The sequence below is a fragment of the Ictidomys tridecemlineatus genome, chromosome 9 (genome assembly GCF_052094955.1).
Source record: "Ictidomys tridecemlineatus isolate mIctTri1 chromosome 9, mIctTri1.hap1, whole genome shotgun sequence".
Taxonomy (NCBI): Eukaryota; Metazoa; Chordata; class Mammalia; order Rodentia; family Sciuridae; genus Ictidomys; species Ictidomys tridecemlineatus.
In genome coordinates, this window is record NC_135485.1 from 111,084,871 (window position 1) to 111,109,366 (window position 24,496).

The 24,496-nt window shown below is 31.7% G+C and overlaps 1 protein-coding gene across 3 annotated transcripts in view; it reads right to left on the reverse strand.

The window, feature by feature from the left end:
• Positions 1-24,496, reverse strand: part of Ccser1 (coiled-coil serine rich protein 1) — a 1,159,332-nt gene that overhangs the window by 901,537 nt on the left and 233,299 nt on the right. For all 3 annotated transcript variants that reach the window (XM_078021918.1, XM_078021919.1, XM_021734708.3), the window contains exon 5: positions 1,801-1,921. In XM_078021918.1, the coding sequence (XP_077878044.1) occupies positions 1,801-1,921 (121 nt within the window). The remainder of the gene's footprint in view (positions 1-1,800; positions 1,922-24,496) is intronic.

Consider the following 24,496-nt stretch of genomic DNA (forward strand, 5'->3'; position numbering starts at 1 on the left):
AACATTACCTCATGTGATCCTCATAGTGGGGGTGGAAATACCATCCCAATTAACAGACGGGGAAAATAAATCATAGAGAGCTTAGAAAAACACCAATAATTCCTTTCTAACATATAGCAAAACTGAGATTTTTAAAAAAGGTCTCTCTGACTCAAAATAGCAAGGGCTAATAAAATCTGTACAAATTAGTCATATTGCTGAGGAAGAATGTTTAAATGAAAATATGAATGCTGGTCTATTACATATCTCAGAATAAGAATGACATTTTACCAAGTAGCAAAAGATTGGGTAAAAATACATGTAATAACACCACTCACCAGTTTGATCAGAGTCCTTGAAAAAGAATTAAAAGAATTTAAGATCCAAGTTACAACTACATAAGTTCCCTGTGTAAACTCAAACATATTGCAGGAAAATACATTTAAGCTTTCTAATATAATTCACTTGGCAAATATGAGATGTAATTTTCTCCCTATTAGACAAAAAAATGACTACTTGAACCTAAAAATAAGACTATATTAAGAACAGTTAAATTGTTTTCACTTTTAGATTATATTAAAACTGAATTACAATCATTACTTTCTGCATTGGCTAGTAATTGTTTCCTCTATAATGAGAATATTAATAGTGAATGTCTTCATGCAATCAAATATATGCATTGGTCCATTTGAATTCAATAATATAGAATATAGCATTAAGGGATTTTTTTCCTAATTGACTTCACAAAGAGTATCACACACTACCCTTTTCTAGGAAAATCTCTTTAGAAACTTATTATCCAGCAGGAAGACATGCAAGAAGCAAACAACTACAATACAGTGCAATCCAGTGGTATCTCTTGCCTGTTCTTGTAGGGGTCAGCCATGAATCACTGGCAGCACTAAAGCATCACATAGTCTTTAATTTGAGACCTTCAAACAGACACTGGACTATTTTCCCTGGGAAATCAGCAGCAGATTGTTCTTTTTCATTTATTTAGTGTTTAACTAGTAATAATTGCAATTTATTGAACCTTTGATGTAAATATATATTGTATTTGTTACCATGATTCAATAATCTTTGGGTTATTATAAGAGTAAAATTCTATGATTTATTTAATGTAAGATCAATTATAAATTTAAATAAAAGTCTGAACTATTAAATGACAAAATATACTTTATATATTACCATTGAAACTATTTTATTGAACAGATACACATGTTCATAAAATGCATATATATATATCATAAGCCCTTTTCACAAAATGTGCACACCTTTGACAACCAGCACCCAGATTAAGAAATACAATGTTGCCAGCAACCTGGAAACCTTCTGTGCTTTGTTTCACATGATACCTCACAATTCCTAAGACTCCATATATTTAAATAGTGTAGCTTTATTTTGTGATTATGAAAATATTTATAAATAGTTACATATTCTTTATAAGAATGCAAAACACTTTAGGTTAAGAAGTTTATATTGAAAACTGATTACATTTTAGAACACTGAACCAACACAATCCAAGAACAGGGCATCTGCAATCAATGTTAAGTAAAATGTCCAGATTACTTACTCATGTCCGAAATATTAAGGTAACAAAAGCAACTTAAATGACACGTGGTTCAAACACATAAAGTTAGGAGATGGTGGTTATTTATTGAAATAACAGATTAATTTTTTTAAATGTGCAAGATTCATTTCTGTTTTCCCCATAATCTAATATGAACACATTTCTTTTACATCACTGTTTCTGATCAAGTTTATTCTGTTTAGTTTTGTGATTGATTTCACAAATCTTGAAAAATTAAATGAACAACTTACTGTCTGGAAGTCTCAGGAAATTTTGGTTCTTCTCTTTTCTTCATTTCTATTGCTGGTTCCATTGGAGTGAGAACTACAGCAGCACAGGAGACTACAGAGTGGTATGAATCCTCCCTGCAAACTGTATTTTAAAGAAAGTTGTAAATGTCAAAATTATTTATCATCTACTTTCCCTTACCCCTTTTCTCTTTTCTCTTTTCAGTCAAATAAAAGAAATATTTCAACAAAAACATTAATTATCATTATTATCCTCAATTGTCATTTTCTATGCTGTCTTTCCACTCTCTAGCTAAAGAATAGAAAATGCATAACACACACATATATAGTAAAATGTATCTTCAAAACATATCTGTATAATCAGTACTGAGATGCATAAATCATGCATTGCCAGCACACTAAACCAGTCATCCCTTCCCAATCACCACTGTAGCTCCAAACTTAATCAATTATTAGTATCACTGATATTGCCATGAAGTAGCTGTGCCTATTTCTGATCATTATCCAAACAGAATTATAAATTGACATATATTCTTACATGGGTGACATTTTATTTAATGTATGTTTTTAACATTCATCCATATATAGCAACAGTTGGTTCATTCTAAAAGCTATACAGTTTCCATTGGATGAAAATACCACAATTCTGTATATTTTTATTGGTAATAGACATGAGTTATTTCTAGTTTGGGGCTGTATCGAATATCCATAAACATTCTTATACTTGTTTGGTCAGTATAGAAACAGGTTTATATTGGGAAAACATCTAAAATCATAATAGTTCTTAGGGTATGCTCATGTGGTTTGTGTTTTGCCTAAGTAGATACCACCAGGTTTCTGAACAAACTATACTGATTTACATCACAAAAACAGAGGTTTTCAGTTTTCCACATTCACAACAACAGTTAGTTTTGTGACACTTTTCCTATTAAAATTTTAATAGTCTATTAATTGTGTATTGCTGCATAACAAATTCACACAAACTTAGCAGTAACAGCACTGATCTAATGTATTAAAGATCTGTAGGTAAGGAACATGATAGGCTCAACTGGCTACTCTGCTCAGGATCTTAGTAGTCAAATGTCAACGTGTGGGCCAGGCTGGCTTCTTAGGAAAACTTGTAGAATGAATCCACCTTCAAGCTCATATAGGTTGTTGGCAAAATGTGCTTCCTTCTGGAAGTAGGACTCATCTCCTTACCTTGCTGGCTGATAGGTAGGGATAGAGTCATATTTCATTTCAAAATTCTGCTTTCCAGAGCCATTAAGGACATAGTGGATCACATTTTAACTTTAATTTGCATGCTATTTGATAAGTGATGAAATTGAATATACATATATTCAATCCTCATTTTACATAGTTTTAATACAAAATTTTTCTGTTAAATGGCTTAGTTAAACAATACCAATTACCAAAAACATATGGCTTGAATTTCAGCTAGCATGGTGTGTCAACTGTGCATATTGTGTAAAACAAAATCTTCTCTGCTAGCTCTTCAGTCCATAAATCACTATGTAAATAACAGATATGCATCAGGATCAGCAACATATGCATTGCTGCATTCAATATCTGTTGATTATTGATCACCAGGTATATGCTGTTTACTTCAATCACAGACAGTCAAGTGTGTGGTTGCATTATTTCCTTGCTTCCCAGTGATAAATTAGCATAGCATTTTATGAAAACAGACAATCTAAGGGAGGAATTTGACAATTAAAATAAAAGTACAGCAAAGAAATGAAAATTCATATTTTAATTTCTTTTAAGTTTTATTTATCACAATACATAAACAGCAAAGTGATATTAAAGTTGAATACAGAATGCTGATATTCATTTATGTAAGTACCCATTTTAAGAATTAAATGGAAAGAATATAAGTTAGATCCTTTATCAATGAAAAAAGAGGCAAATAATAAAAATGAGAGCATCAATGTCCCCCAAAGTCTTCTGTGCTGAAGGCATGATCCAAAGTGCTGCAATGTTCAGAGGTAGGGCCCTTGGGATGTTATTGGATGGTGATGGTTTTGACTTTCTCAGTGGATTAATTCATTGAAGGATCCACAATTTTATGTCAAAGGAAGGAAGTCATGGGGGCATATTCTGGAAGGGTATATTCCATCTCCAACCCTTCCACTCTGTGCTTCCCAGCCACCTTCAGGTGAGCAGCTTGGCTTGACATACCCTTCTGCCATGATGTTCCACCTCATGTCAGAAAGAACCATGTGACCATGGATTCAAACCCCCTGAACACTGAGCCAAACTAAATCTTTTCACTTCTAAGATCATTTTTCAAATATTTGGTCATAGCCAACAGAAAACTAACATAGGGAGGTACAAGTCATCCAGAAAGAATGGAGTCATAATCTCAAGGAAAAAGAAGTGCAAGAAATGAACCCAGGGCTCTTAAGTTTCCCCCTTAGCTGAATTATTAATTTGTTCAGGACTAGAGTCTGATATACAACATAGATATCTAATAAAAAGCTAATCAGAATTTAAAAATATCTTCTGGACACTATCTTCTCAAGAGACAGAAATTCATGTCCAGTGTGTGTCAAACAGGAGGAGTCATGATTCCTCTTTGTCTTCCTAAAGCTTTCAAATATAGGTTTTGTTTTTTTCATTTAAATTTAATATTCTCTACCACTTCTTTGCATGACCTTTGGAACAAACAATTCCACACAAGTTGGGAGTAGAAAGCAGTATTATATTTAAAATTCCCTCTATTGGAATGAAGATTCCTACTAGTGAAGAAATAGACTTTGAAGAGTATTATCGATTTATTCCTCTGGGTAAACAATCGCATATATTCATTAAATATTTACTGAACTATTGTCATGTTCCAAGAAATAGTATTTTACTGTGAACAAGGAAAAAAAATTCCTTCCCCAAGTTACCAATGAGGCTTTTATTTTATAAAGAATACATCTCAAGTATTAGGGCAATAAACTCTGATAAGATCAGATGAAAGGTTTTGTATACATCTCTATGAAGTAAAATGGAGCTTTGTTATTTCAAAATAGGAAAATAGTCAAGCAGGGGAAAATGCTGTTAACTAAGCAAGGATGAATTAAAAAAAAACAGTGATATCTGCTTACACAATGTACATTAAATTTCACTACCTAAATTTTATGACAGAAATATTGAAAAATGAAACTACATTCCAAATTTTGTGTTAAAAAAAAATAAGCAAATGGAAGAATACAACCATTTACTTGTTAAGATGATTAATTGGCCTGTCAAAAAATGGGTTCTTGGGAGTGCCATGTAAATGACTGAGTTTTCATATTTTGCAGGAATTAAATTACATTCATATTTTAATTTAAGTTTTATTTATCATAAACACAGGAATTAGTATAATAACTACAAGTTAGGACAATAAGTAATAGATAAATTATAACAAAAAAGAGTTAATAGTGTGATTAAAAGAACAGTAAAAATTCAAATAATATTTCTAGGCCATTCTTCACTTTAAAGAGGAAAGAAAAAAAAATTTTAAAGCCTTAGTAATATGTAACTGAGAGGAGATAATTTCTGAGAATCAGCAGAGAAATAGATAATTATGTGAAAAACAAACACTAGCAAAAGATATTCTTCAAACCCCATGTTTACATTTCAAAAATAAATCAAAACCTTGCACTATAATGACATGATGCAAACTACTCTGTATAGCACTTTGGTTAGCATCTAAAAAATAAGTTCCTGGATTTAACTTTTTTTTTATTTTATCCTCCCACAAGTTCATGAATTACCTTGGGAAAATGACATAAATATTACTAAATAAAGGTAAAACATTTTTCATTAAAATAAACTTTGAATGATGAAAAGAGAAGTTTCTTAAAAAAAAAAAAAGACCTCAGTAGTGCAGTTTAATTAAACATGTGCTTTTTGAAAAAACATTCCAAAGTCTTGTTGCCATAGAGAATTTTACAAAATAATACAGGTGTCAGTGAGAAACAGGAAACCTATATTGATAATAATATTTATTTTATATCTCTAATACAACATTTTACATATTCCTATTTAAGAAAAAAATTCAAATATTCCTAATACATAAAAAATTATTGCCAGACTCTTACATTACAACATAAATGTGGATAAAATAATGCATGGCATTGTGGTATATGCGTACAATCCCAGCAACTTTGGAGGCTGAGGCAGGGATACCCTAAATTCAAGGACAGCCTTAGAACTTACTAAGACTCTATCTCAAAACTTAAATAAATAAATAAAGGTCTTTGGGTATAACTCATTGGTAGAGCACCCCTTGGGTACAATCCCCACCCAGTCTCTCTTACACACACACACACACACACACACACACACACACAAAATCTCTCTCTCTCTCTCTCTCTCTCTCTCTCTCTCTCTCTTTCTCTCTCACACACACACACACACACACACACACACACACATACACACACATGCATACACAAAGACTCAGTGTAAATAAAATGAGAATACTATCTATAACCAATTATAAGTTTCTTACTCCTTCACTAGTAATACAAGGAATATGTTTTAAATACATTAGAACTTAATGTATTTTATTCACATTTGTAGGGTTGAACAATTTTTAAAAATTTTTTATTTGCTCTTTTTAGTTATACATGACAATAGAATCTATTTTAATATATCATACACACAGGAATATAACTGTGCATTTTTGTGTTGTATGTGATGTGGAATTACATTAGTTATATATTCATATATAAATACAGAAAAGTTATGTCCAATACATTTTTTAAAATAGAATAAATTAATATACTTTGTTGAATATATTGATCATTTAAGAAAACAGGAAAGCAATTTTTCTCAATATTGAGAAATATTGCTTATGTACTAAGCAATTAAATAATTGTCAGTACAATTCAAACCTTGCTTTTCAATAAAATATGATATAAATTATTAGATAAAGGTAGCTATAGCTTTAAAACCCAAAATGTAAGAAAATTGTTGCTAAATCACTAACTTTGACTTAGGAAAAGAAAAACAAAACAACAACAACACAAAACAACCAAGAGGATTAAAAAAAAAAAAAGAAAACACAAAGGAAAAAATAAAACTCATAGAAAGGCAATAACTTAATTAAATTATAAACAAAATATAAAAATCAGTAAGTAATATAAAATACTGATTTTTTAAAGGCAAAAACAATTGGGGAAATTATTAATTCAAAGGACAGTAAATGCATTAAAATTTACAGATGAAAAATTACATTATACATATTTACATTTTAAATTGAATGTCATATAAAATAACTAATATTATCTTTGAAGTCATATTACATTAAATATTTAAAGACAGAGAATTTTTGGAAAAAAGTTCAAAAATAATTAGAAAATTAATGGCCATGTAATTACTACATGAGACAGAAAAATGAGTAGTTTTGTAATAAATGCTAAAATATCAATAAGATTTTGTTACTAAATGTAAATTTATCAAAATTATTATAAGTTTTGATTATTAATTATTGACCAAAATAAGATTTTACTTTCTTCTTTATTATTTTCAAAATTTCCATTTGTGTCCAATTTATTTAAATATAAAATATGTTTTTTTCTTCATGATTTACTTTATAAATAATAAAAAGCAAAAATAATAGAAATATACCAATTAAATAAATGGTTTGTTATAGCAAATTGGAAAAAAAGAAGTAAAACATTGATGGTTAGGTTGTGCATCCCTGTTTACTATGTATCTTGAAAGAAACATTTTGGAGAATACAGCACTAGTGGGGAGTAATTTCACATGAAAGCTTATTCTTTGTCATGTAAGGTATATGACTATTCTTATACTTACAAATGACTTCTATGGTGTCATAAAAAGTCTGTAGATTTCTGAGTGGCCAATAGAAGGTTTGATCATATTTGGTCTTTCCTGACTTATAAAAACAAGAAAAATATAATGTGTTAAGATATAGTCAGTCATTAAAACAAATGAAGTAAACAGACGTGTGAAACACTGACATTGACCTCAAAATAGTGAACTTTCTTGAATTCCTTCAGGAAACTATTTTTTGATAAGAGGTTAAATTTCATTTCATTTTCTGAATGCCTCCCTGGTTACAGGCATAGGCCACTATAACCTCCCTGGTTATAGTGGCCTATGCCTGTAATCCAAGTGGCCTAGAAGGCTGAGGGAGGAGGATCATGAGTTCAAAGCCAGCCTCAGCAAAATTGAGGCCTTAAGCAACTCAATGAGATCCTGTTTCTAAATAAAATGAAAAATAGTGCTGGGTATGTGGCTCAGTGGTTGAGTACCCCTGAGTGCGATCACTGGTACCCTCCACCCCCGTCCCCCTCCAAAAAAAAAAAAAAAACTTATTCAGAGGTATTTTAAGGGACTAATGTAGTTGGTTAGTTTAAAACTGTTAATGTGAAGATATTATTTTCTTAACTACCTTTAAATTAATGGATTTTTGTACTAACAGGGACTTTTAACTTTTCACTAAGTGACTAAAGCATAGTGGCATGTTTAGGCACAGCCAAAATTGTAGGAACTCTTCCTTGAGGTGAGGATGACTTCTGTACTTTTTAAATTACATCAAATGCAAATGGCTTATTATTCAGATTGAACACTAATGCCATCAAAAAACAGCCTTTAGGAAACAAAACAGAGAATAAAATGAAACAAAAACTTCCCAATTTTAATTACTTCATTATTCAAATGTACTTATAAAGCTAGTTCTATTAGTGTAAAGAAAGTTTCATTTACTTCTAAATTATAAAAATGTAAATTTATGGAACAGCAGGAATTATTACATAATGTAACGTATAAAACAGGAGCCAGTGTCAAGGCATTGCATATTCAAGTAGATTTGCAGCATCCATGGGTTGAAAAATCGATACATTTTTCACCATTACTTCCAACCAGAAATGCAAATAACCATTAGAGGCACCAACCTACAAATTTATATGCTAAATTTGCTCTTCTGTGAAAAGAATTTAGGTTGTAAATGTATTGCATGAAGTGCACAAAATTCCATCAGAGGCTCCTTACTAGGGAATGTCTCAAGAAGGCTGACTAAAAATTAAAATACATGTCTTTCTAGACATTTGGGGCCCTTTTGTAAAGAGTGATGTCAGTAGTTAGAACATTGTATGAAGGACTCATTCAGATATACAGAAACTGCACCACACAGAAAGTCGAATATCAACAGCTATCAGTTAATAAGGACAAAAAAAAATCATTATTATGTTCCAACATATTGTTCTTCCATAATTATTATTAAATACAATTTATGAAATAGTAGTTATTATATAAAACACACATATGTATACTTTAAAAATTAGGTGTATAATTTATTTTTACTTATAATTGATTGAGATTAACAGAAATATTATGTGATATTCAGCCTATGCTTTCTCTATGTGAAAGGCTTCTGTGTGACAGAGGAAAGGGTGAGCAAGATGCAAAAAAAAAAAAAAAAGGAAAAACAAACAAAAACAAATGAACAAACAAAAAAATCACCTCCTGAAGCATGTAATGTATGCATTATATTTTGTACTTGAAGAAAATCAAAAAAAAATTTGAATTATATTTCTGACATTTTCAATAGATTTATTTTTTCTCTCAAAAATGTATGTGCAAATATTAAGTCTTCAGTGCGACAATTACCTTGGTTCTTGTTGTTAATTTTTCCAGGGTAGGTTTGATTGCCAAAATGTCTTAGTAATATTGTACATAAAAATAGTTGACAACTTTCAAAAAGCAGTCAATCTCACTGAATTGTGCTAATAGAAATAGAGCCAATATTTAAAAGAAAAGGAAAAATGATTTAGTGCTGAAATTGCATTTAATTATAAGATTATAAAATAAGGGGTTAAAAACAAGAAAAAAACGTTTGATAGTCACAAAAATTACTTATTCTAAGATTAGATTCTAAGTACTAGTCTCATTTATTTCTAGGTAACTATAAATATATGAACACCTAAAATGATCAGATCTTCAAGGGAACACTCCTTTGTCAGAAATCTGCAAATCATAGAAGAGTCGAAATCACTTCTGCATTTTTGACTGAGTAGTCTCATATAATCTTTTATTATACCACAAAGAATATGCTATTACATGAAATGACTCTCTACTATTGTTGTACTCTACAAAATGTTTCTTTCAAGATTCATAAAAAAACAGAGATGCAAAACCTAAGCATCAATATTTTACTCTTTCTTTCCAGTTTGCTATAGTACCCCTATTTCATTTAATTACTAGAATTCTCTTATTTTTTTCTAATTTTTATCTAATTCAATTTTAAAGCACTAAAAAAACATGTACTCGATGTATTTTATATTTTAATAAATTTAGCAAAAAATGCCAAAGATTTATTAGAAGAAGCATTTATCTTTTTCATGCAAAATGAAAACATTCAAATTACTGAAGGTGCCTAGAGTACAGTTAACTCATATGTAGTTTATATTAGATACTTTTTTACAGGTTGTTAGATTTATTTACATTTAGTAAGCAAGTCAATGCGCTAGTATAGATTACTACAAATGAGCATTTGTAGCCTTAAAACAAAATTGACATGATAGTGTTCATTTTCCATGTCCCTTTTCCAATATCCAAGAACCATGTATTTATGACATAATTGAAAAACTTAACCTACAAAAGGATAACTCATTTCACAAACACTGAAGTAATATTTCATGATGAACACAGTCTTGTGTACTAACTATGCATGTTAGTTACTTCACATTTTAATTATGTGAAGTAACTGTATTGTTTTTACCTCAGAAAAATTCCAAGACATAGTACTTTTATTCCCTGTTATGTTTCTACTCCACAGACCTTGGGAGTCGCAAAGCTGGAGTTAGTCAGTTTGCCTATGGTTCCCAACCCATTGAGCATATCTCATACTGAATTTCACTCAAATATATCAGGAAGTCTGAAAGAATAGGGTAAATTAAATAGTTATCCTTTCAATTATTTCCACCCAGAAATATTTTTACATCTGATTTCTTTATCCTTGGAAAACTGTGTCAGAACATAATACAGCTTTCCTTCACAGTTCAAATTCTGAGGGTTCCAAGTTCTTCCTTCAAAATGATTTACAACTATTTTTCTATTGTTCCCCTAGAGAATGAATGGCAAGTGCCAGGATAAAACAATATATTTATCAATAGCAAAAAAAGATATTCCATATGGGTAAACACATATCTTCAAACTTATTTTTAATTGGTTGCTATTGTTTTTCTTACCTAGCATTATTCTATGTACTTAAGGCTATTAATCAATACAAATATATATGATTTTGTGGAACACAGACCTTTTGAATCAATGGAAAAATTTTCCCATGGGGGTTACATTCTTCAACTGACTCCTTTACAGAATAATTTGTCCCTGGACTGCAGATCAAATTCCTACAGACAAAAATATGATTTTTTTTTTGTATTACAGATAGTACCCATCACCACCCAGTGGTCATTTGGAAACTGTTAGCAACTCTTCTGCTTAAACTGTCTATTTCATGATGTATATTTCAGCCTGAATCTACCACCACTGTGATTCATGGAGAACATACAATAACATTCATTCTCTCCTTGCTTTCCAATATGCTTAACAGTAATGATACAAACCTCTGTGTCAGGATGCTTCTTTGTATGCATAATAAATAATCAAGCCCTATTGAAACAAATATAAAGCAATGTGAAAGACCATAAGATGAATTCATCATGATATGTTAGATTTATATTTGGCTGAATGTATGTGGCATTCTCAATTTCAAAATGTTTTCAATTCCCTTTTAGTGCATATATCAGAACAATTTCCTGTTAACTAATTATGTTTAGTACAAATATCCAGGGACAAATTTTGCATTTGAACCATCTTCTATTGGAATAGACTCTCAAATCAAATTTATATTTCTTTGTAGTTTTCCATCAGTACAATATGAATAATATCTTCAAATTAGATTATTGTGATGATTAAATGAATTAATGCATGTAAAGTGCTTACCATCATGTCAGGAAAAAAAGATCTTTTTAAGTGCTAGCAAATACTGTTTATAATTGTTTTTGATGGGTTTTGATATACTAACTCAGCTAGGCTACAGACTCCAGATATTTAAACTTTAATCTAGATGTTCCTGTGGAGGTGTTTACTATATATGACTGGAGTTCATAATCAGTTCTTTTAGATAAGGGAGATCATTCTAGATAATCTAGGTGGGCCTGAGTCAATGAGTTGAAAGGGATTAAAAGCAAAGATGAGGACTCCTGATGAACACAAATATCCCAAAAATGTGAATTTTTTTTTTTAAAAAATAATGCCCTCTTATATTTCCTACTGGTTTCATTTCTCTGGTTGATAAATTCACCAGTCAATAATGACATTTTGTTGTTAAATACTAGACTTTGCAAACTTCTCAATAGTTCCTTTGAATTACTGTCCTTAATTCTGTGCTTACACAGAGGATCTTGATGAAATATTATTTCAGAATTCAAAGAAAAATTTAAAAATTCCCAGGTAATATACAAGTCATTATATCATGACTGTAAATAACACTTACTGAGCACAAACAGGCATACCTAGTCATCCCATTGCAGCATTCATTGAATCATGCCATAACCTAGCAATGTAATACTACACTGATGAAGATAAAAGACAAAATATTGCCATTGAAGTAAATTAAGGAGCAGTGAAGAGTAACATCATGCAAAAAGTAACAACAGGAGGAGAACCGCAGGACTGCTGCTGCCTTGTTCCTTCCTGTCTGATGAGCACAGTGTCAGGCACACAGCAGTCCTTCAATAACATAAGTAAAATGAGTGGGATTGATAAAAAATGAAGGGAGACATTAGGGAGAATAAAAGATGCTGGCCAAGCATAGGAAAGAATGTGGTCCAAAGTAATGAAACATGAAAAAATCGTAGCGTATTCTGAGAAGTACAAATTCAATGTGGTTGGAACCAAGGCAAGACACATGAAGTTGAAGAAGAATACCCTGGAGACAGAGGTGATTGCCAATACCACTGGGGCCTTCTTAGCAACTTTAAAACATAGGTATTTAATCCTGAGGTTATTAGGAATCATTATCAACCATTCAACAAATAAGCGACATGATCAGCTTCATGTTTTCTACAAATAGCCTGGGCAATGCAGAAGTACAGGAACATGACCAGGCGAGATCACTGACAGCATTATGAAATTACAAGACAGACTATTGCTGGAAGCAGCACTGACATAAAAAGAAGGAAGAGGTAAGTGCAGAATATTCTTTGAACACTTCTATGTCAAACAAAGTCACATTCTCTACTTATTTCTTTTGTTATAAAGAAACTGAATTCACAGTATTTTATAAAAACAAAAAAAAATAGAGTGAAAATACAGATGGATAAAAATTTGCAAAAGAAGGAAGTGAAGACCTTAAAATTAGTGAGAAAAAAATTTAAAGTTTGGGCTGGGGATGTGGATCAAGCGGTAGCGTGCTCGCCTGGCATGTGTGGGGCCCGGGTTCAATCCTCAGCACCACAAACAAAGATGTGTCTGCCGAAAAAACTAAAAAATAAATATTAAAAACATTTCTCTCTCTCTCTCTCTCTCTCTCTCTCTCTCTCTCTCTCTCTCTCTCTTTAAAAAAATAAAAAATTAAAGTTTAAAAATACTTTCACAAATATATTGTTGAAGGATAATACAATCTTGAGAATTTTTAACAAGATATGAAGGAATTACATTGAAATTGTTAATAAACTAAAGTTAAAACTTATTAGGGAAAACATGGACATGAAATTAATTATATCTTAGAAACTGGAACAAAACTATAAAAAGTAAAAGGCACCATTAAATTTAAGGAGGCTTATCTCTTAAGACCCCAATTCTGGGACTTTCATTGCTTTATACCAAGAATAACCTTTAATATTTTGATACATGTTTGGATAGTTGTCGGGTTTATAATAAAATTTGTTCCTTGAAACTGCATGTTTTGAACACACTTCTCACATTTTCTTGGAGATAGGGTCTTTATTTTTTTTAAATATTATTTTATTTATTTATTTTTATGTGGTGCTAAGGCATATCATATCCTGTGCCAAACACTCTTGCTGAGCTAAAACCCTCGCCCAAGATAGGGTCTTTTCTTTTTTAAAAAATACTTTTTAGTTATAGATGGGCACAATGTCTTTATTTATTTTTATGTGGTGCTAAGGATCATACCCAGTCCTCACATGTGCTAGGTGAGCACTCTACCACTGAGCCACAACCCCAGCCCCTGAGATAGGGTCTTAGTGGTGATTTACCTTCAGCAAAGGTCATTAGGTTGGTCCAATTCACTTTGACTGATATCCATATGAGAAGAGATTAAGACACAGACACACAGGGAAAGACCACGTGAAACACAGAGAAACCAGATACAGGTCAAAGAGAAAAACATCAGGAAAAACCATTTCTTCCTATACGGGAACTCAAGCTTCTAGATCCAGAACAGTGAGTTGATTAATTCATGTTGTTTAAGCCACCCAGCCTGTAGTACCTTGTTATGGCAGCCCTATAAACTAATACAATGCCCATTTTTAGGAAGAGAATTAAATGCTGCTTTTGCTAATATTCATAATAAAACTAAAAGATCACAGTCCAAATTCCCACCTAATGACCAAAGTTTTATTCCTCCTACTACTATTCTCTCCCATTCCAAATATTTCTGATAGAAATACATTCAGGGCATTCAGCTCAAGCTTCAATAATTCTAATGCTCTAAAATGCATTCCCTTGCCATTATGGTTGCCTTCTTTTAAATATGATATAAAATTTTAGTATATTTAAAAATAGATTGTAGGGGCTAGGGTTGTGGCTCAGTGGTAGAGCACTTGCCTAGCACATGTGAGGCACTGGGTGTGATCCTCAGCAACACAGAAAAATAAATAAATAAATAAATGTCCAACATAAAAAGTATATTAAAAATACATTGTATAGAGTTATATGTGTGTACATATACATATATGCATACACACATTTATGTCCATATATTATCTTTCCTGTGATATATTATATATGCATTATAAACACATACATACATTCCATACACACAAGTATAGACAAGAAGAGAAATAATAAATTGTAAACAATTACTGCTTTTTCACAAATGAAAACTGCCAGCTTTTCTTCATATGCACAATCATAATACAGTGTATAAATAAGACTCTGCATTAGGTGTTCTCCAAGATTCTCTAGAAAGTTTTGTATAGGAGCATTAACAGCACTGGAAGTCTGTGAATTCCTTCATGACTGATTTAGATACAATACATTATATTAGAATGGCATCATCATCTCTGCTCAACTGCTTCTGAGAAATTCAGATAGAAGGCTTATAACTTGTTTTTTTTTTAATTCCCATTTGAATAATTAGCAGGACTATTCAATAATCATGAGGCAGACAGTTTCTGTTTTAGTGTGGGGGTTGAAGTGAACACGCAGTCTCTCTGTGTTGCCATCAGGGATTGTACTTTCTACAGATGTTCACAACAATAAATGCTCTATCCCACTTGTCATAGAAATGCCCCTTGAGTAGAAGGCCTTAGTTGCTTTCCTTTGAACCTGTGTGGACCCTTGTGGCTGCCTTGACTAAAAGATGCAATAGAAGTGACACTGCATGACACTCTCAAGGCCAGGTTGTAGAGGCACCTTGCCTTCTCAGGGCCTCAGGACATTTGATACAAGAATTCATTTTCTGTGGTGTGAGGAAGCAAAGTCCACAAGGATGACTTGTCTGAGAATCCCATCAAGGATAATCAGCAGACTGTCTTCAAGCACAAATGTGTGAGTAAAACAGCTTTGTCTTCTAAATGAAGCCTTTAATACCAGAAGGCAGAGAACAATGCTCAACTCCCCTTGCTGCAGTCTGCTTGAATTCCCAAATCACAAATATCATAAAGATAAATGATGTCTACAGTTTACAGCAACCATGTTTTAGGAAAACTTAGTAAAAACCAGACAATACAGTGGACATGGCTTTCTGGTCCCCAAGGCTTGCAGCCAGACTACTGGTTCTTGCTGAGTAATGGCATGTGGAACAGAAGAGCAGTGTAGGGGCAGGTGAGTTGAAGCACAGGTGGCAAGCAAAGAGGTGAGTCTGCACAAGCCTATCCATCTCCCTAAGGTAGCCCAGCTTGCACACAGTGGGGATACCCGCTGCAGAAGTGCACGCCACTCAGCAGCACTGCCACTCCAGTCACCCTACTGAGCATGCACTATTCAAGGACTTCAACCTCTGGCTTCAGGAAGCAGGGAGAAAATGGAAGTAAGGCAAACCCGAATGGGATTTGGGGCTAAACTATGGCATTATTACTTTTCAAACCCTAACTAGCATAAATATGGACCAATCATAGTGACCCAATTGCTATATAAACCCCTAGACCAGCATACTCCAGCAGAGAAAACCTGCTCTCAGGCCCCCTATTGTTAAAATTCCTATTCCTGTTCTTTAATAAATCCTACTGTTGCACTCACTCATTGTGGACTACAGATTTCATTCTTCAAATTCAAAGACAAGAACTTTAAAGAAGAAGAAATTGATGGTGAGCTGCTGAGGTCTGCTGTAACACTGGAGGGCATGGCCCAGCATCCAGAGCTGCAACACTTCTCAGCCTGCAGAGGCCTGCAATCTTACACAGATCCCACTCGGATTTCACCTGCCAGCAGCTGTGAGGACTCAAGTTTCATCTCAAAACTTTGACTTCACAGTTGTAAAAAACACTTATAATAAACAACAAAATATAATTTGATCTCCCTGAACAAGTTTTCATTAAATCTGTAACTTGAATGAAACAGGGGGAAAAAATACAATACGAGGCATAAGGGGTACAAAGATGCTACTGCAAGTTACATGTGTGTGAAATTTATGAATGAATATTTCAAGGAACTAATAGTTAAAATTTCATTCAGTAGTTGTTTGCAGTTCAAAATTATACCAATAGATAATAATGAAAGCAGCAAAGTACATATGTATATGTGTATGTGTGACTATATATATAGTCACACATATACATATATGTGTGTGTGTGTGTGTGTGTGTGTGTGTATGTGTATGTGTGTGTGAGTCCATAAAAAAAGAAGTATGATAAATGTGCTGACTTTCCTGTTTGGGTTTCTCATTTCAAATTTAGAAAGCACCCTGGAGCTATCCTTGGAGCAATTTTGCAATAGCAAGTACAGACAAATAAGTATCTGCTCTACTGCTCAAAATAATACTTTATGAACTTTCCAAGCATAAGATGAAATCATAGTTGTTATCCATTCTGGGAAAACATTCATGACAAGAATAATGTTTAACCTAAAATAGCTATAATATGATATACTAGAATTTAGAACACAGAAAAATTTTAAAAAGGAAAAAACAAGATGCTTGATATATCAGAATATGAAGAATTTGCAAAGCATTCCTCAGGAGCAATAGTCAATGTTCTCAAGGGAAAGATAGTTTAACCAAAATGTATTTTACTGTCATTCTTTCTGTAGAAGTGTGTCAAAATTAGACATTGTTAAGAAACACATTCTACCTGGATTTGGCAAGGAAATAAGAATTCAAAAGCACTAAGAAATAAATATTATTACTTTTTAAAGCAATCTTTTAAAATTTATGGAAAGGGGAATGTAATTATACTGCATATAAATACAATATGTAATTACATATAAATAAGACTTTCTTGAATATTATTTTCCTACAGGTATCACCATTTATTAAAAAATAATAATTAATTCCCATGCATTTTTTTTTGTACTGGAGATTGAACTCAGGGGCACTCAACCACTGAGCCACATCCCAGCCCTATTTTGTATTGTATTTAGAGACAAGGTCTCAGTGAGTTGATTAGTGCCTCAACATTGCTGAGGCTGGCTTTGAACTCAACATCCTCCTGTCTCAGCCTACCAAGAGACTGGGATTACAGGCCTGTGCCACCATGCCTGTGCCACCATGCCAAGCATTTTGGATGTTATGATTTATCTCACATTTCCTCATGTATCTGCTTTGCTTTATGTATTTTATTAGGTAGGTATGTACTTATTTTTGATATTGCTGATTATTATATACAACACAATAGAAACCAAGATACAGTGCAAGTTTTAGTTTTTAATGTGCATGGAAATTATATTCTAATATATATAGTCACTTACATGTTTATACAACATAATTTAACTAGTTAAAAAAACCACCTTACAACAATACTACTTGTTAACTCCATTCTTGGAGCAGACATATCCTAGTATCTGAAGATACACTGGTGAACAAAATTTAGAAGGTTCTTCCCCTTTCCAGAAGTTTTAATATTTGATTTTCAACAGTCAGAAAAGTAGTAGCAGTACCACTCAATTTCTAGACAGAAAAGGTATTTTAGCAAATTTCTTTTTCTTTCTTTTTTTGACAGAAGATCTGGAGAACCTTTCTCTTGCATCTCTGTCATCTATTTCTTATAATCAACTAACAACTAGCTACTAAATAAACACAAAATAAGAACTGTTTCTAACAGCTAAATATTTTTGTTAAAAACCACACTATACAGATATATTTTTTTTCATGAGATAATTCCTTTCACTTCAAACATGATATAGCCAATATTATCATATGACAAACCAATCTCCCTCTTTCCCCCTCCCCATTCCTCATGCTGTTCCTGGCCCATTTCTTGCACTACCTTTTGGGCTGAACAGAATAAGCATCAAATGAATCATAAATCTTTGTTGAAGAAATTACATTAGATATATCAAGAATCATTTTGAGGTTATGAGACATAATTCATTAGTCCTGAGTTCTATAGTGCTGATAGTTATTTAATGGGCTTCACTTTGTAAAAGTATGAAGAGTCATATAATCTACATAATGTTCCTACTCACCTTTAAGAAGTTAAATAAATTATTCAATTATCTCCTAAAAATATCACCCACTCTTCAGAATTTTATATATGAATTACAAATCCAAATGAAATGTGTAATACCTGTAGCTTCAATAGATGATTTAAGTGACATAAAGAACTTAAATATATTGCAACTAGTGGTTTTAGTTTGCTTCACCCCTTGCTCTCATTGAACAGATCCTAAACTGCCAAGATTCCTAATTGTTTTCCCTCTGCCTTCTTCCAAACCGCTCCAAGTGAAGGAATAGGTGAAAACCAGGAAGTATAATTGCAGAGGTCAATGGGATAAATTTATTCATAGACAAATGTTAAACTCAGTTCAAAACTAAATATTAAATTTCCACAGGAGCTAACCTTGATGACATATGCTGCTAGTTCAGTGAGGAAAACGAAAGCCAACAGACATTGTCAAATCAGTCAGGATATATACCAACAATGTGTGCATCCAAACAAACAGGACAAATTGCTGAAAAGTCCAGTATTTCCATAGAAGCACCATGTAATCTGAGAGGTGAAAGGGAACAAAAACAAAACAACACCAAAACATCAAACCTGTCTTAACCTCTAAGTCTCTTTCCCAAGGATTACTGAGGATCTAAACATTTCATAATTTATTAATCTCAATATTCAGAAGAATCATTTCTTGCATGAAAGTACTTCCTTTATTCAGTCTTCATTAGCTTTCCTAGAAGGGATGGAAGTATTATCCACATTTTATGTCACTGAAATGTCTAGAAATTGAGTACAACTAAATAAGTCATGAGTATAACTTAATTTGTACCACCAGGTTTAACTGAAGATTCCCAGTCCTCAAAGATCTTGAGATAATTATAGCACCCATAAACTTTCCTGTAGACATTCACTGGATCATTACTTATGAAAAGCTGTTGAGCTCTGCCCAGAAAAATTACCAATTTTTGAAAAGCTCTTTAATATGACAGGTTAATATTCAAATCCTTTGTCATAAGAAATAATTTGTATAGACTGAAGTTTTAGAGTCTTGGTATGAATACAATGCTAAAATGTATGTCTTTAGCAATCCAGTTTTGTGAGTTCTGTATGCACTGAGTTTTAAGCAATATCCTGAAGCTGAAGACTAACAGTCCCTTCTCCAGACTTGCTCTTTATGGCCAGGAAGCCCAAATCTTGCCCACTATTGTTTCTAGCTAAAGTTTCATGAATAACTAGTCCATAGCTGAGTTTGTATTTCCTCAACGAATAATTTTTATCTCCATTCATCATTTATTATTCATCAGCTTCTCAATTATAAATATCCACAACTATAAGTTTAGAATTATAGTATTAGATTCTTATACTCTAATTACCATGCCTTCATTGTCAATGTGTTTGTTAAGTCTGAGAAGTGAGGCTTACAGGGCTTCTTTGTATAATTGGTCAAAAATTGGTCAAGAAATTATACTTGTCCATAATTTTTCACGTTTTTGATAAAGGCATTTAAAAATTATTTTTTATATTATAAATATGTTTTTCATATTAAAATTTGATTTGTCTTAGATTATCAAATGCTATATTTGTGAAAACATAAAATAAAACATGGCGCATGATAGTATCAAAAACTGTCATTAATAATACTGGTCCATCCAATCTACCATCATAAAATACAACACCACAGCAAGGGCATTTTGTCATTTCCTTATTTGTATTATGAATGGAATAGAAAGAGCAGCAATCAGAAGCCAAGATTTCTGGTCTTATTAAATAATGGATGGTGAAAATTCTAAAGGAATTTGAAAGATGTAGCATGTTTGATAAGTTGGCCAAAACCTAAATATCAATAAGAGAAATGCCAGCCTTGTAAAATTGTTGTGGGGGTTGCCCGGGGTGAGTGCTTCAAATGGGTACACTCTAGCTGCACATTTACTTATTTTCTCCTTTGACATGTTGAAAAATGTCAAAGAATGGCAGTAAGATATTATTAAAGCCTGAGGAATGTTTTCTCTGGCCATGATAATAAATTGTATCATAGATTGATCCTGGCTTTTAAGTAACTATTATTTGGCCTTCTTGTGCCAATATAATTTCTTCCCAGTTTGCCTGAATCTCAAATGGCAAAATAAAGCAGGAAATTCCATAGATTCTAGGAAACAATATGAGCATTCTCTCTGCATTAATAATATCTTTATGATAATCTTCACCATCCCCTAGGGCTAGTCAATTGAGTTTCCCCAAATACTAATTCACAGATTTTATATTCAATAATATTTCATCATTTTACCAGCATAGATATCCTTTTAAAAAAATCACTAAAGTTTAAATTTCCCAAAGATTACATTTGTTTGTCTGCATTATGTCAGTATGGATTACATGTAAATGTATGCATATATTATAATGTGCCAACAATCTTCCTTTTCTTTCCTAGAATTTAAACTTCAAGAAGGCAGAGGCTAAAAGAGTACCTATTATAGAAGGTTAAATGAATATTTATGTGCATTATTTTCAATGACTTTATTTGATCTTTATTAAAAGTAAAATATTATATTTTTATAATAGAAAGTAGGCCAATTAAAATATTAGATCACTTTATACTTTGATAAACCAAACCAATGTCATGTGTTCTACTATTACATTGGGTGAATACTGAAACCTTGAGCATCAACATCACCTAAGTAGACAGAAGTCTAGAACTGTGATTCAAAGTGTTGTGATCCAAGTAATTCTTTCCAAGAAAGATATAAGTGCTATTTGAAAATAAGTTGATTGATAAATAGAAAGACCTAGTATGAATTTTTATGTTCTCTAATGACACCACCAATCTTGACTCATATCAAGATTGCTGATCTACCATATAATATCTTCTTTCCCTTCAATAAAACTTTGTGGACCTATTTATTAAATATCTTCTCTTTTTAAAATTATGCTTATACTGAGAAATAAAATAATTTCATAGATATGTTTTCCAAGTGCATGAATTAGCATTCTCTGTCCTTTTCCTAGATACATCTGTTTTTATCATTATATTTTATTATTGTCCTACCTAGGGTTTTTTGTTTGTTTTTGTGAAATATCTTAATAATGTCATTTATAAGATTGTATTCTTTTATAGTTTATGGAAATTGACCAATGTGTGGCAGCCTAAGAGCAAAAATGAAGTTATGAAATAATGGGTGAATTCGCCTTTGAAACGCTATTAACTGAAAAATGATTACCCTTAAAATAAATGACTCTGGATTATTTTACCATGTTACTACCAACAAATCTTTTGGTTTATATATCTTGCTCAATAGCATTGCTCTCTATCCTGTTGCCCATAAGTTTTATGCTTCTAAAATTGTGCAAAGATCAAGTGTGGTTTTTTAAAAGAGAGATAAAATGTTGTTACTGCCTTAAAAATAACATCAATGATGTTTAGAAAGTCTACTAACATTTATTGACTTTCTATGTTAAGCACTGATACAATTTTTAAATGTTCTATTTCATTTAATCTCACAATAACTATTCAGAAAAATATTATCATTATATTTAATAGAAGTATAAAAATGTAAAAAAATGATTATGCAGCTTTTAAGTACCTGATCCAGCACTGTAAACAGAGCATATGTTTTATCAATTGATGATAAAAAATTGTATTATAACTTGCCAAGAAGAAAGACTAATGAACTTTAAATCATCTTGAGCTATTCAATTCCCCATGATCATGTCCTGTATATTACTTTTACAATCCCACAGCTAATCATAATGTACCCAAATAACCCACTACATTTTTTTTCAGATATTAGTCTTGTTAGTACATTGAAACTGCAGTATTAAAATATTAAACAATAATCACATTGTGCTGATGTGTCTCTCAGTACCAATCAAAGTACATGAAAATGACTATGCTGACCACATAATATGCATTGCCTTGAACATTTCCGAAACTAGCAAGTTTAAAATATGGAAAAGAAAGAAAACTGGACTTAGGGATACTTACCATTTTTCAAAAGAAATCCAGCTGATAAAGAAATGTAAAATTTAGATTTTTATTCTTCCAATCTCATCATACTCTTTATTCATGTTTACAAATGACAATTATCAGTCAAGATATGATAGATGCGTATATATATTACTCACCATATAGATTATATGTCCACATAAACATATACACATTTTCATATATGGTATGTTTTATTACAAAAATGAGAACTCATTTCTAATTTTGAAGTTTTTATCCTATAAAGTTATGTTCTCCTTGATTATCAGGCAAATACAAAATGATATATTCTACTCTTTTTATTACCAATGTATAGCTTCCCCTTATTATCCATGGGGCATTGGTTTCAGGACTACCCTCAGATACTAAAATCTCTTGATGCTCATGTCTCTCATATAAAATAGCATAATATTTTTCATGTAATCCATACACATTCTTTTGTATACTTTATGTCATTACTAGATTATTTACATAATACAATGAAAATGCTACAGAGTCCATGTTACATAGTATTGTTTATGGAATAATGATGAGAGAAGAAAAGTTGAAATAGATTAAGAATCAAGGAATGTGATTCTTATAAATTAATCTGATTTTAACTAGCGTGTATGGCTAGGTATCAATTTCTTCACCTAATACACTGAAGATCAAAATTTAGATTTCTAATTCCCTTCTAGCAATAAGCTCTTAAGACTCTGCTTTGTGTATGAAATTCAAGTGGTATTAAAAATGTGCCTTGCATTCAAAATATTCACATCATTGCTGAGTATAACTGTATTTTCTAGCTTAAGCCATATTTAATTTCCTGTAGAAGATTCATGTCAATAAATTGATAAGCATCAACATTTTATTTAGAAATTTATGTTTAATTTTCTTTAAAAGCAACCTAAATAAGTTCTAGGAAAAAATTATCTTCATCTATTTATGATCTATTAATGCTCTTAATCAAGAGATGACACTGCATTTAATACAACCATTTATGCTAATATACATAGGAAGAAACACAATCCTCTTTGTAAAGATTGTTATAAGTTTTTGTTATGATCCTTAATTAAAGTTCAGTCTTGACTTGTGTTCAGCCTATCATATATGTAAGTGAAAATCCAATTTTCTAGTAATTGATATCATGGATATTGAAAATTTTATTCAGAAAAATTTAGAAGCATTTTTCTTAATGCTATGTTTATATTAGGTTCACAGTTAAAATTGCTTTTGTTTATATTGCAAGGACAAAATGAAAGGGAAGAAGAGAAGGAAGAAGAAAAAGCTCATGATCCTGACATGGCTTGACTTATCAGAACAAAAACTTATAACAATATTTACAAAGAGAATTGTGTTCCTATGTATGTTAGTAAAATTGGTTGTATTAAGTAAAATGTCATCCCAAATTTGCATCACAAATACCTTCTGCTCTTTCATGTTTCTGCTCTTTCACCCAAAATCTTTTCTCTGCCTTTCACATGATATTTTTCTTTCTGTTTGGACCAATCTTATATTAATTTTTTTAAGTTTTTTAATTCTGTTAGGTTTTAGTAGTTCCTGTTGGCTCCCAGTGCAGTCACAGAATGTTCTAAAGATTTTCTATCAGACTGACTAATTTCCCAGTGTCTAAGAATAACTAGGGATAAGAAAGGGTTAAAAAAATCTACTTACCAGTTAAAGATAATGAAAGGTAGAATCATTTGACTACTAAAACCTAGTGGGAAATAATTGTTCTATTGTTATCTTTGTTTAAACATTTGCAATACTATTTTCATTTAAAATCAAATGTAAAAACTTATTGGGGCTTAATTTAAAAGAAATAAAGTTTATGAACTTGCATTAGTAGATATAAACTAAGATCATGATAAGAACAATCAGACATATATAAAAAATAAATTAAAATTCAAAACAGGAAACAAAACAAATAATACAAACTGAAATCTTA